The sequence below is a fragment of the Gambusia affinis genome, linkage group LG18 (genome assembly GCF_019740435.1).
Source record: "Gambusia affinis linkage group LG18, SWU_Gaff_1.0, whole genome shotgun sequence".
Classification (NCBI taxonomy): domain Eukaryota; kingdom Metazoa; phylum Chordata; class Actinopteri; order Cyprinodontiformes; family Poeciliidae; genus Gambusia; species Gambusia affinis.
The window spans coordinates 11,503,911-11,517,971 of NC_057885.1; the positions used below are offsets into that span (position 1 = coordinate 11,503,911).

Genomic DNA, 14,061 nt, shown 5'->3' on the forward strand with positions numbered 1-14,061 from the left:
TAAAGCCAACATTGAGTTATATTCTGCGTTACATCAAAACAACTTTAAAAGATATTTCAAATAACCATTTTTTATTGAGTATTACAGTGCAACTTTTAAAAACAAACATTTCCTAATGGAAAGTAACATGTTATTTCTTTTTTTCCCCTCATTCTTGTCTTTGTAAATAATTACAAGGACTTTGCGTTTCATTACTACTAATTGGGTCATCATTTGTAATCAGGCAATTAGCACTTGTGGGTGCTGCTTTGTAACCAGTGATTTGAAGGTTTCCTGTGATTTCTATAAGGATTTCCACTTTTTTTTATTTCTGGATGAGACAGTTTATCCTCCTTTATGTGTTAACCCTCTATGGCATTGTGTTGCCCTCAGGCAACAAACCATTATTTTGGCCCACACACCGCCCCTTTAAAGTTTTTTTAAGTAAAACATCACGTAAAAAATCTGATGATATGTCTGTGACCAATGAAATTTGAGCTGGGCGTGGCTTTGACCTTTGTCTTGGGGTGAAACAATCCTTTTTTTGGACCGCAGCTGACTTGGACACACCGCTAGCAGAAGGTAAGATAAATTTCATTTTTTTACATGTTTAAATTTAAATAATTTTGTATAAATAATATCTGTGATGTGCATGAATAAGTGAAAAAGCATATTTGATTGAGTAAAGACACCTTTTGTCTTCATTTATATACTAAAATGGCAGTTTTTCATTCGTTGCCTCAGGGCAACATTGTGCAGTTAGTCCACTTTTGTGTGAACTATAACATGCTCATGGATGGAGATGTGTAGGGATATGTAGTTATCAACATAATCAATTTTTTTCTGTACTATCTACTATTACTCATAGGAAATGGATGCACAAAGATTTTATGGGCGTAAGGAACATGATCAAGCGGTTAGGCTCATTCCTTCTGACAGTGAGGACAGTGAGCTTGAGGAGAGTGACAGTGAGGAAGAGTGGACTCCAAAATCAGGTTTGAGGGAGAGTTAGGAGATCAGGGTTCAGTCAATAGAGTAACATACTGTATGAAACGAGCATGTATGTGCGTTTGTACATCAGTGAGTGAAGAGAGGTATATATAACCTATTCTAATTTTATGCTTACTGGTTTCTTTTGAAAACAGATGACCTGCCTGATGACAATGAGTCTGTGGATGAAGAGGAAAATGAAGAGGATGAAGTATCACAGGAAGCTGTTCCACGCTTACCTCGTTGGAGAACACCCCACAGTGCCAATATCACTGATTACCCAGAATGGCAGGCCAGTCTTCCAAAATCAGATCATATCAATTCCCCCTACAAATACTTCAAGATGTTTTTTTCTGAAGACATTCTGGAAGTAGTTCTAGAGCAGTCAAATTTATATGCCATTCAGTGTGACACCAACAAGCCCCTTAACCTCACTAAAAAAGAACTGGAACAATTTATGGGTACAGCAGTATACATGTCATTGTTTGGATTACCAGGCACCCGCATGTTTTGGAACAAAGCCACCCGAGTGTCCCAGGTAGCTGACACCATGGCACTAAACAGATGGGAGTTCATTAAAAAATCCCTGCACTTCAACAACAATGAAGTGAGACAACGAGAAAATATTGATCCACTCCACAAAATCCGACCACTGGTCACTCATCTTACCTCAAAGCTGCAGACAATACCAATGAGTGAGAAGTTGGCTGTGGATGAGCAGATGGTCCCTTTCAAGGGAAGAAATAGACTCAAGCAATACCTGCCAGCTAAGCCAAAGAAATGGGGCTATAAGATATTCATCTTGGCTGGCTATGATGGTGTCCCGCACAATTTTGAGATTTACACAGGGAGAGTTGTGCAACCACCTGAGCTGCCAGATGTAGGAGCAAGTGGCAATGTTGTCCTCCGCCTGGCCCAGCCAATACCCAGACAGCAGAACTACAAGGTGTTCTTTGACAACTGGTTCACGAGTGTCCCTCTCATTCTCACACTTGCTCAGCAGGGAATTCACTGTACTGGTACTGTTCGTAGCAACAGACTACCAGGTGTCAACTTGATGTGTGATGTTGAGTTGAAGAGAACTGGGCGTGGATCTTTTGAACAGAAGATGGCCATGGTTGGAGAAACCACCTTGCATGCTGTGAAATGGTATGATAACCGTTCAGTCAGTCTTCTCAGCAATTACATTGGAGCACACCCAGTCACCGACGTTGATAGGTGGGATGGCAAGCAAAAAAAAATCATCAAAGTTCCCTGTCCTGCTGTGGTGAGAGAGTACAATAAGAATATGGGTGGAGTGGATCTGCTGGACTCCCTCATTGCACTGTACCGCAACAAAATCAGGTCGAAAAAGTGGTACCATCGGCTGATGTTCCACTTTATCGACATGACCATCGTGACTGCCTGGCTGCTCTACAAGAGAGACTGCAGCAGCACTGGGATGAGAAAAGAGGAACAGATGAGGCTTTATACATTCAAGTCATATATTGCAGAAAGCTTGTGCAAAAGTGGAAAGAATCTGGAGCGTAAGAGAGGTCGTCCCAGTTCCACAATTGCTGGGGAGTACGAAGAGAAGAGGAGAAGAGGACCTACTACACCTATCCCGGTCCCTGATGTGCGTCTGGATGCCACAGCTCACTGGATGGTCATGGATGAAAAGAAAGGGAGATGCAAGGTACCAAGATGCAAAGGTACACCTAAAGCCAAGTGCCAAAAATGTGACGCCCACCTTTGTTTCACATCCACCAGCAACTGCTTCATGAGGTTCCATACAGAATAATACAAACTGTACTTTGTAAAAAAGAGAAACACGGAGCCATTCAGTACCCAACAGGAACATGTATTTAGAAACACACATGTTTAGAAACATGTATTTAGAAACTCTAATTTCTAATAAGAGATTAGACTGCAGCTAATTTCTAATGCACTAATTGATAAACCATTTGGGGCTGTTTGTTGAAAGGAAACTTGTTGAAATTGTTGTTGTTGAAATTAAACTTCTTCTAATGTGTTTATTGCTTGTTTGTTCATCATTCCACTTAAAGAAAACCTTGGCGTTTTAGTACCCTCATAGCATGTTGTTGCCCTGAGACAACAAACCAAAATCTGGTGGGGGGGGCAGGGTGGAGCACATTTTCTGATTGATATTTTATAAAGACCCCCTCAAACTCCCAAAACTAGGGTGAAATATTTTTTTCCTCATAAAATAAAAATTCATGCCATAGAGGGTTAAAATTGTTCTTATCGCTTTTTAGTGACACTGAGGTTTTTTTTTTTTTTTCAGGAACAACCGACAAAGACTTTCCAGTTTGTAAAATCGGCAATGTTACTATAAGACATGGACACATGACAAACCACAAGCTGGAGATGTCCGCCTTAGTCCTCCATTCAACTCCTGCTAGTTTAAGAGTTTTCCTAGCAAGTACCCTGTTGAACACAAGCTTTCCTCTGTACACTTTTTATTTATAGAAACAAATTCACTGTCCTGTGTCTGCTGCTAGGAAAGAGCAAAGCACATCATGTCATCTGGAAGCACAGAAAATATTGTATATATGTGTTATACTTAACTATTAAGTGTATACTCAGATTTTTTTCAGTTCAAATAAATGCAGTGCAATAATGTTCAGGATTTGGTGAAAGTGGGGAAAAGTACTTCTGGAGGCAAAGAACAATGATGTTTGACCTGAACAGACCCAGTTAAATTATAATATTATTAAAAAGGTCATTTATGTTAGTAACGCAATTCACAAAGTGGAATAAGCATAGATTAATTGCACACAGGCTGTTTTTGATGTTATGATTATTTTCTGATTACAGTTAATAAAAACACAACGTTTAGGATTAGAATATTAAATTAAATCGCTAAAAAAAATCTAATTCTTTTATTCTGACAAACTAATCTCATCAGAATGCATATTCTATTTTTTTATTTTAATATGGTCGTCTAACATTTTTATATCTCATCATAATGAAGGCAGAATAAACATTAAGGAAAGCAAAACATTGAAATTTAAAGTTTTGGCAAAGGATTGCCACGCTAGTTTGTGTGTCTCCAGGAAGCACGGCATATTAATAAGTTTCTCTTTTGAAACTCTAAGGAAATTAGTTCCCTATAATTTGACAAGGCATAAATAATGAATTCAAAAACACACAACAAAGGGAATTTTTAAAACTCACGCAGGTCTTTCAATAGCTCTTTATCAATACTGGCGGTTCAATTTCAAGCTCGGATCCTCCGTCGGAGTCCTGGAAACCCGAGGATTATACATAGTTCCTTAACTGCACTCTGTTTTTACTCTGTTGCATGTAGAGTTTAGAGATTGCTCTTGAGATCTGTTTTAGCCACCCACCCAGATTGAGGGTTAGAGCTCAAACAAGTCACACAATGACCACTGACAACACAGAGTCATATATCTGTTTTGTCTCCGATAGTTCTCAGTAGTTCTCGAGCTGTTCACTTTTGCACTCTTTTCAGCTTTGTCCACCACACATTGTCTGATTGGCTGTGGCATTTCTTGTGTACTTTACCTACTAAAACCTTTCACCCAGCTGTTACGTGGTGGACTGGTTCTTGGTCAATAAATTTGCTGTACAGTACAGCGAAGAAAAACATTGACGTGTCAGGGTGGGAACGGTGTGTTCAGGGAAATGTGCAGCGATAGTTTTTTTTTTTTTCACTAATTACTTTCCTCTTGACACTTTGTGAAGTGTGGGACTATTCATTTGTCCTCATTATTGCTCCAACTCAGCCATGTCTTGGTGGGTTTGCAGTTGTGCCACGCTCTTTGTAATGTCGAATGATGGATGGGATAACAGTTTTCTAAGCTAACCCTGCTTTACGCTTCTCCACGACATTCTCCCCGCATATCTCTGCTGCATTCTTTGCTCTTTATGATGCTGCTTCTTCAATAATGTTCTCCACAAAACCTCTTATACCTTCAAAGAACAGCTGGATTTAAGCAAAGATCAAATTGAACACAGATGAGGCAATGTTTACAGGGTGGTTGGTTGCATTTTATTTAATTTTGGCTTATGGGAGTAAAGGGACCTGGAAATACACACAAGCTTTTTGAGCGAACATGAAATCAGTGTGTCATATATTTTATTTTAAATAATGATGTTTATACAAAATAGTTGTACTGCAAAAATGCTGCTGTTTTCACCTGCATCTTACTTTTGCAATCAGTGAGACAATGTACGATTGAGACAAGCTGAAGGAGGCCATACATGCCTAAGATTTGGACAAATCTCTGCAAAACTCAAGACAACTGAGTTTGTTTTAAGAGTGATGGCTATCTGATATGAAGTGAAACGCCGATATGAAGAACTACATAAGCCTCAGTAATTCCCTCAACAGCGAGTTATATACAGTATCAGGAGTGACGCACGATGCGTTTTTTTCTCCTTCTCAATATACTGTACGAGGAAAGCATTTCATCACACCATAGCAATAAACTGCGACTTATTTATTTATTTCAAAACTAATCAGTCAAATTCTGACAACAGCAAAGGGAGAAGTGGATTTTCTGGTAATATTTCTTGGTGAAGATAGCGGAAATGAAAGGCAGAAGGGAATAAATACAATCAAAAAGCAATAACCTGACCCCCTAATGGAGCCTGAGAGGGCATCGAAATAAATACAGACATATGTGTGTTTCCACTGACAGCTTGACAAATTAATATTTTATGATACAGACACCTGAAGTGAACCCACTCGCTCTGGATTTCGCAGCCCAGGCTCAGGCAGATTTGTGGGTACTTTGTGTTTTTCTCAACTATTTATCCAAATAACAGATTCACTTTTTCGTTGCACAGCTCTTTGATTTTTTGGAAACTTAAAACGTACCAACTTTGACAAGAAAAGACCGAAACAAGAAAGAGAAATGAGGGAACATTTAGCAAACTTTTTTCCTCCTGCACCTGCACTGAAATATATTCTTGCTGTCAACTGGAACTGCTCTCAAATCTCTACCAACCTGCGTGCGTGCGTGAGTCACATTCTGGAACCGTCGTCCTAACAGATGGAGAAAAGGAAGGAGAGGGAGAGAGACAGTCAAAAAGAAGGGAGGGAATAAAGAGAGGCCTGCTGGGTTAATTCTCCTCAACCGATCCTGTTCCTGTTCTGTCAGGGAGCGCTTCGTCTAGCCAAAGTCCTCTCTCTGGACTTCACACCTGCTCCCAGGCATGGCAATGAGCCACACACACACACACACACGCACACACACACGGATGACAGTGAAGAGTTTATGAAAGATAGAAGGAGAGAAAGGTGGGTTGGATAGGAAACAAGAAAAAGGAGGCAAAGGAGACTGAAACGCAGAGAAGGAGCAAGAGAAAAGGGAAGAAGTAGGTAGCTTTGTGACGGCGGGATGAGTTGAGCAGAACGTGACAGATAGGAGGAAACTAGCTAAAGAAAGACAGTAAGGATCTTTGGGAGAAAATGAGGGACAGTGAGAGGAGATGAAAAAGGCAAGCCGATTAACAAAAGGAAAGGCAACGACAAACAAGAAACAGCAAAAGATTAACAGTCAGAACTACGGCTAAAAAACCCCCCTGAAAAATACAGCATAATATTCTGTATGAATTTTAATAATGCCACAAATAGCCTACTTGTACCGATTGGGATTTTCTATATTTTCGTATGAAGCTTCACGAGCTTCATCAAATACTTGAATTCATGCAGATCTGGTAAGAACTTCCATCATGGGCAAAAATCAAACTTTTAATGAAACGAAAGGATTATGGATCAAAAAATTGACTTGAATTTCAAAAACAAGAAATTTGCGCTCAAGCTTACATTTCTTGTGGATTTTCTTGAATCCATACACAGCTGCTGGCATGTAACTTGGGCCCTCTTTCAACCCAAAATTGTAAAGTCATATTAAATTGATTTCTTGGCACAACCTCACTTTAATTTATGTCAGCCTATACACAATTCTTTCCAAAAACCAGTTTTGAGGTGTTTTTGGGAACGTTGTCTTGTTGGAACATCCAGTTTCAGTTGGGTTATGTTAAGGTTGAACAATTTCCATTTGCTTTCTGTGGCGCTGCAATCGCCATGCTTGATGACTAGTACAATGTTCTTAGGCTTTATCGCTTCACCTCAACAAGCGTCATGTCATTCTGAACAATTATTTCCATCTTCGTCTTAACAAAACAACATGTGTTGGGATGTTCTAAGAAGACTAACAATGCATTTCTAGGATGGGTCCAACTTCAAGTAGTGAGAATTTGGTTAAAAGTCAGACACCCAACGAATTTATACAAGTTCAATCACTTCAAGTAGGCAGAGTTGCCACAGTCTTTGCTCGAGATTTCAAACAGGCCACACACGTTGACACTGAAATTACTTCTAGAGAAACAAAATATTTTAAATGAACTCTTTCATTTTTTTGAAAAAAGAAGTTCTGAGTCTCCCAACCAGAACACCTTGCTCATATATAGAGGTTTGCTCAGCTTGCTTGCAGTGATTTATCCATAAAATAGTATGCCGACATTTGAGCTGAAACAATTCAAATGTGCACACCCAAATAAAAAAAAATAAAAAAAATGTTTTGCTAAGGTTTTTGTTGTGGGTTAAGTCCACTTTAAATGAACGAAAATGCCCCAAACGCATCATAAAAATCCAAAATTAGTAGAGTATTCAAGCCCATGATGAGAGACTGTAAACTTGAAATTGATATTGTAGAAATAAGCGGAGTTAACCACAGCCCAGCACCTTGGAGGTTAAACTTTTAGCTCCAAAATTTGTCTTGAGAGCGATAAGGCCTCCCTGTTCTGTGTAATGCACGGGCCACTTGTCGTTGCTCTCTTTCAAACAAAGAACCCTTGCTTTGGCATTTCTAAAGGTCATAAGCTGTTGATGGAAAGATGCCGCGCTTTCCGGGAGATATCGGAGGTATGGGTGCCGATCCCCCGAAAACAAGTTCTAACGTTCCCGGTGAAAGAATTGTTTCAAGTCTTATCTCCGAATGTGTAGCTCACTGTCAGAGGTGTCACCTCAGATGAACAAAGAAGTTGAATCTTCAAACAGATGCAACATTGCATTTCTCGCTGATGAATTACACAGATCTGAGTTCAAAATGACAGTGATACCTGACAATACGCATTAGATGGTCCAAAGAAAGGCTGTCTCAGCTGTCTGTTTACAGAAGCAAATGTAAAGAGTGTATGAAATCTAAAGCTGTTTTAGCATAAGCCCGAACTGATGGCTGACTTTTATGTTCCAATACATCAAACTTACGGCGAAAACTTTTTGCGAGAGGAACAAAACCCCCCTGTGCCTGACGAAAATAAATAAAATCAAAGTTGTCTTCACACATTGCCAGCCGAATATTTCTGCAGGATTAGGTGTGAACTAGGTGTGTCCGCATTTTCTCGTTCACACATCTACCACGCAGCGGGAGGTTCTCCGCCGTGGAGGAACTTTCGCAATTGGAAATGCTCCAAAGAAGCGGATTGGAAGACGGCTCATGAAGTGAGACGGGATGCAGAAGTATGTAATATTTCATGACAGGTGTAGTATTGCTGCCACAATTTGACAGTGTGCTTTACTTTGGGAATGAAAACATCATGATAACCTCTTTACAAATGTAAAAAAACAAAAACAAAAAAAAAACAGTTTGCTGTTGCTTGTTTTTAGCACAGGGAGTGCATTTAATTGTAACTACATTGTAAATAATGTCAACTAGCCTTCAACAATGCATTCTGAGACTTACATTGTGTCTCCTTACATAAAAATAAAAACCATTGTGCCGGTTGACTGGTGTCCAACATTCACCATCCTTTTATCACTATTAAGTCTGGGATCTGGAATTTGAATTGAGTTTGGAACCCTCTCGCACACAAATTGATTATATGTGTACATTTTTTAATGAAGAAAACAGGTTGGATATTTTCTCCAAATGAAAACTCTTAGTATGGAATGATATGTGTGTTTGGCTTTCGCTCAAACACCCCATTGCTCTACAGCTATGAACAAATAATTAGCTCTGACTATTTTGGAAGCATGCAGCAGAAATAATGAGAGTGAAGGACTTTCCAGGGAGCCAAGCAGGGACACGGAGACGACATCTTCAATCCATAATGGAACCTGTTAATCATCAGGTGTTTCTCACATTAGCTAATCCCATTATGTGGGAGTCTAACATGTTCAGTTCTGGGGCACTCGGCAAAGACAAAAACAACACAATAAATTCAGTGAAAAGACGTGATTAGGAAATATTATATACTTGTCTGTGGTTAAAGTTACTTTTTCAGGGGTGAACTCTGCAGAGAAATTCCAAACGCTGAAACTGAAGTTTCAAACTTTCCCAAAAGGCATGTCAAAATGTCTCCGCTTAAGTCTACATGCGAAAACAGGAGGTGTACACGGGTTTCCCCGCAGTTACAGAGTGACATGAAAATGATTTTCACATGTTTTATTAATGATGTCAATTTAATTTGAAAGAGCACAAAAAAAGTGTTTTCACGATGCAGGAATGCCCACTTTGCATCTGAGAGTGTGCAGGCGTGGGACGTTCGGCGCGCTTGACTGGCAGGTGAGCCAGCAGGAGGGTGGAACGAGGCTAGAAGCTTGCTTGATGATTTTTAACCTGTAGCTGCAGGCTATTCGTTTTAACAAGAAATTTGCAAGTAAAGAAAAAACCAAAAGACGCTTTGATTGGCATTTTGTTCATCGTTTGTTTTTTGTTTTTTTCTGTCGTGGGCTTGTGCAGAAACTATCTGAAAACCTTTTAATCAGAGCCATGTTACCGATCAAACGATAGCAGATAAATGTAGTAGCATTAATTGGTAAACAATCAGTAACAGCAAGATTATCAAAAAAAACAAAAACTTTGATGAGCAAAAAGATAGAGAACTCTGAATGTTGCAGAGTGTCTCAGGCTCCACAGTGTTCCTCCCTAACAAGTGCTGCCGTGTTTCCAGCTGTCAATTCCATGATTATTTCACAAACTGATGTAGTACCGCTTAACCAATTAGACATGGAAAAGGTTTGCGTCACTAAGTGTGTTGCACCACTTGTTTTGTGACTCACTGCTTATTTACTTTAAGGTTTGACATATAGTGTTTTCGCTGTTCTCGAGTGGTGATGCTTCAGTTGCAGCCTTTTGCAGAAGTTTTAGTAACGTTAAGTTTTTTTTCCTCTTAAGGCTTTCTCGTAAGAGCATTTCTTTTTTCTTTCCTGGCTCGGCTGAAATGTTCCACAACAGCGCTTTTCTCACTTTTATTGTGTGTTAACGCAAATCCCTTTTGTTAAGAGTAGTCGGTTATGTGCAGGAGTAGCTTACTCAGTTTACAAGATTGGCAAAAAGCATAAAACACCACTTAGACTTTTCCACTTTTTGTAACAAACACAAGCATATGTTTAATTGAGATTTTTTTTTATGGATCAACACACCACAGTGTTAACAAAAAGGAACATAAATTGAAAAAGATCAATGAAATAGTGGCAAGCATTTCTATTCATCCACCATGAGTCAGTACTTTTTCAAAACACTTTTTTTTTTTTGCATTTGCAGCTGCAGGTGTTTTGTGATATTCATATATGCATATTTTGAGACCAAAACTTTTTTATACTCTTGTTTGCAGAATAGCTTGACCTCCATATGATTGAAAAGGTTTTCATATGATTCCGGGTTACATGAAATACTATCCAACCTGCACTACAGAGAATAACACACCCACTGATATACTTATCATCGAATATGGGCATAGAGATGTGTTGGGGAGTAAAAACTAAAAGCAGCAGGATTTGTCATGTTTGTGTACAGCAGATGGTGTAAACCCATAATTACGACATGAAAACAGCCTTCAAGTGGACTTCAGATGCTGAACTTTGAGGCTAACGGCTCAATTTCATGTTGTACATCAGCAAAATATAGCTTTATTATGTGCCACTGATACATGTGGTAATGTGAGCTTAGCTTGTTGCCAAGATACAACTGGACAAACTGCAGATTTATTCATTCAAATCTCTCCTATAGCGACAGTTTAGCCCAAAATTGTGCTAAGTCCCAGTGGTGGGGAGCAATATTAAAGTGTTGCATTGGCTCTTTACAAATAAAGATTTTATCATTGATTTGTTAGTATTTTGAACATTTTTTATGTTATTTTTAAAATAAATTTTAAAAACTCTAACATGCATATAGATATTTCATATGCAAAATATATATATATATTAATATGCTGTTCATCTGCAAATACATTCTAATTTAACTGTACTTTAAGTACCATTGTATGAGCCATCTTCAAGAGGATAAACTCTATCGTTTTTTTTCAGTTACTACATGAAACAAAACCTTCCTGGCATCTATTTTACTTCATATTCTCTCTATATATTTTATATTTTGTCCAGCAGTTTTATTCAATTCTTCTTCCAGCCTCTTTCTGAAGCTGGTCTCTCTCTATCTCTGTAAAGGGAGGAAAAAAAAAATCGCTTTTTCCTTAGGAAACCTTATTTTTCCTCATTTTCCATGGCAGCCGCGAACATTTTGGTTTGATATTTCCACACTTGTCACTCACATATTCACAGAGGTGTGTGTGCGTACATGCGCTTAGAAGTGTGACAGATCAAATATGCGAATGAGTTTGCCATTTAGACAGTTGGTGTGTGCACAGGTATGCACACATCTGCTTGTGTATATATGCGTGCATGGTGGTGTGTGTGTGTGTGTGTGTATAGTGTGCATCAGGTGGTGGCATGCAGCAGAGGGGAGGTGTGTGCAGCTACGGTGTCTGTGACAGATGAAGTTGAAGAGTGGAAAGAGAGGAACATGTTTGCCTGGGGAGCTGCTAAACTTGGTTCTGTGGGACCAAAGGGAGCGTGTAGCTGTATTGACAGGGGATACTATGACATTTACATACCTGCTTAATTCGACATATAAGCAGCAGAAGTTCTAATGCTTTCATCAGAAAATGTATGCAATGTCAAATTGTTGCATCTTTTATTCTGATGGGGGAGGGGACTTTAACTTTTATGTCAATTAATTAATTGTGTTAAAAATTTTTTATCACAATTAATTGTTTTTTTTTTTTGTTTGTTTGTTTATTTTTGTTGTTTAACTTAGAAGGTTTTGGCTGGAACCTTTGTATTCCTGCATTTCTGGCACAACCATATATCTGGCAGCCACGAGACAGCCACAAACAACATCAATGGATGACAAAAGTCACATTTCTTTTCTCCAAATTTTTGCTTTAAATATTGATGCGATGGGATGCTGGAAATGCTGTTATTGTGCGCACACTGTCCAAAAAGAAGCTCGCCTGTCCATACTAAAGCCTGAAATACCTGCTCAGTGTAAGTTGCAGCAAGCACAGACCAGGGGTTTCTGAAACACTTGAAAGCCGAATAGGTACACTAGCATTTGCACCAATACGATGGTTGAATAACCTAAACAACAGATTAAAAACAAATCATTGTTGTTGATTAAGCAGCTAAAAGGGTCCATGAACTGAAAATGTTCAAATAATTTTTGTGGTGGGACTCAAATTTGAATTGAGTCGCACCACTGCTTTTAATACTCGAGAGGAGACAGAAAACAGAATCCCACTAGTGAGCTGAACATCTACTGAAAACATTTCTAGTTGCTCTGGCAATGAACAGTGATGAGAATAACAGTGCTGAAATAAACAGCGTTGCTTTTTTGCTTACCTTTTCGAGTAACAAATAATCTATGAAGTTACTGTTTTCCATGATTACAACACTGTTTGCGTTACTGATGACAAAATGTGGTGCTTTACTTTAATTCGCCACAAAGACGGCTTAAGCAGTCTCTGTCTGACCAGGAGCTAAGGGAGCAAAGCGAATTGCACTGAGGAAGTGTAGAGTTGTTCTAAACCAGAGACAGATGCTCACACACAAGCAGCGAATAGCAGTGAGAAGAATGAAGACAGAGAGAGGCAAGTACCGCCCCGACTGGAGAATGGGCCAGAGAGTCCAGGTAACGTTTGTAACTCAAAGTACAGAGAGAAATAGTTCACCAAACACATAATCAACCCTCTTTCTGTTGGCATAAGAGTCTAAGCCTGACCTTTAGAAAATGCATTGCTTTTTGTGTTTCAAGGTGACGGGTTGAGCTGATTTGCAAATCTCTGAATAGGAAAGCACAACAATTACTCTCAAAATGGACAAGAACAATGCCGATGTTTATAGGAACAAAATGTGTCTTGAGCTATGATCCACTTAGGCCATTTTGGTTTTTCACAATCTCTCTCTCTCTCTCTCTATATATATATATATATATACACGTATGCGTGTGTGTGTGTTTGTATAGATCTGTGTGCAAAACACGCGAGATACTAAAGTTCAGTTTAAGCCAGCAGGAGAAGACTTTCCCTCCAACTTCAGTAATGATACAAAGAGCTAAAAATATGTTTCACATCTTTCCACTCTTATTTGCCTCACAGCTCATCTACCAGCCTTTTGTCTTGGCTGTTGCACATACAAACACTGCATCATCTGCCTGGAACCATGTTCTGGTCGACGCCCACCGCCTCGCCAGCACCTTGTTCTCAATCACTAACAAGAGGCACTTCACCCACAGTGCAACTGTGCATTGCTCATTCATCCTAATGAAGCAGGATACAAACTCCTGCACAAAATGAGCTGGGAAAAAAAGAAAAAGAAAAAAAGAAAACACTGTGTGGACCATTTTGAATCATTCTCTCCTTGACCTACGTCACCCTGCATTAGTCAAATCCTGATTCCACAAATAATAAAGCACAGCGTAAACAAAGCATTGTCACAAAGTTCTGGGTGTTTTAGTTTTTAGAATGCAAGTGAATTTTGGATTAGGATAAGGAAAGGCAAGAGGTCAGAAAAGTCATATTCTAACACATAAACCTTCTCATGAATGCCAGTCTGCCTTGCAAAAGTATCAACTTCCATTTTTCACAATTAAGACATTTTATAAGCAGAAATTTACATGTATTTTATTTGAGAAGTGGATATAATATGGTAACAAGAATTATACATGGCTTTCAGTTTTCTTTTTGTTGTTGTTTTTTTTTTTGAGAGATCAAAAAACTGTTCGGCACAACTTCACTTATTCCCAAGGTGCGTGGAGAGGGTCAACAATCTGGTATGTGAAG

The 14,061-nt window shown here is 39.0% G+C and overlaps 1 protein-coding gene across 1 annotated transcript; it reads left to right on the forward strand.

Moving 5' to 3' along the window:
* Positions 1 to 438: 438 nt before the first annotated feature.
* On the forward strand, positions 439 to 3,196 carry LOC122820113 (piggyBac transposable element-derived protein 3-like). The gene is made up of 2 exons (XM_044097289.1): positions 439 to 561; positions 1,125 to 3,196. Exon 2 carries the CDS (start codon positions 1,313 to 1,315, stop codon positions 2,747 to 2,749), a length of 1,437 nt encoding a protein of 478 aa, XP_043953224.1. The 5' UTR covers positions 439 to 561; positions 1,125 to 1,312; the 3' UTR covers positions 2,750 to 3,196.
* The last annotated feature ends 10,865 nt before the right edge of the window (positions 3,197 to 14,061 follow it).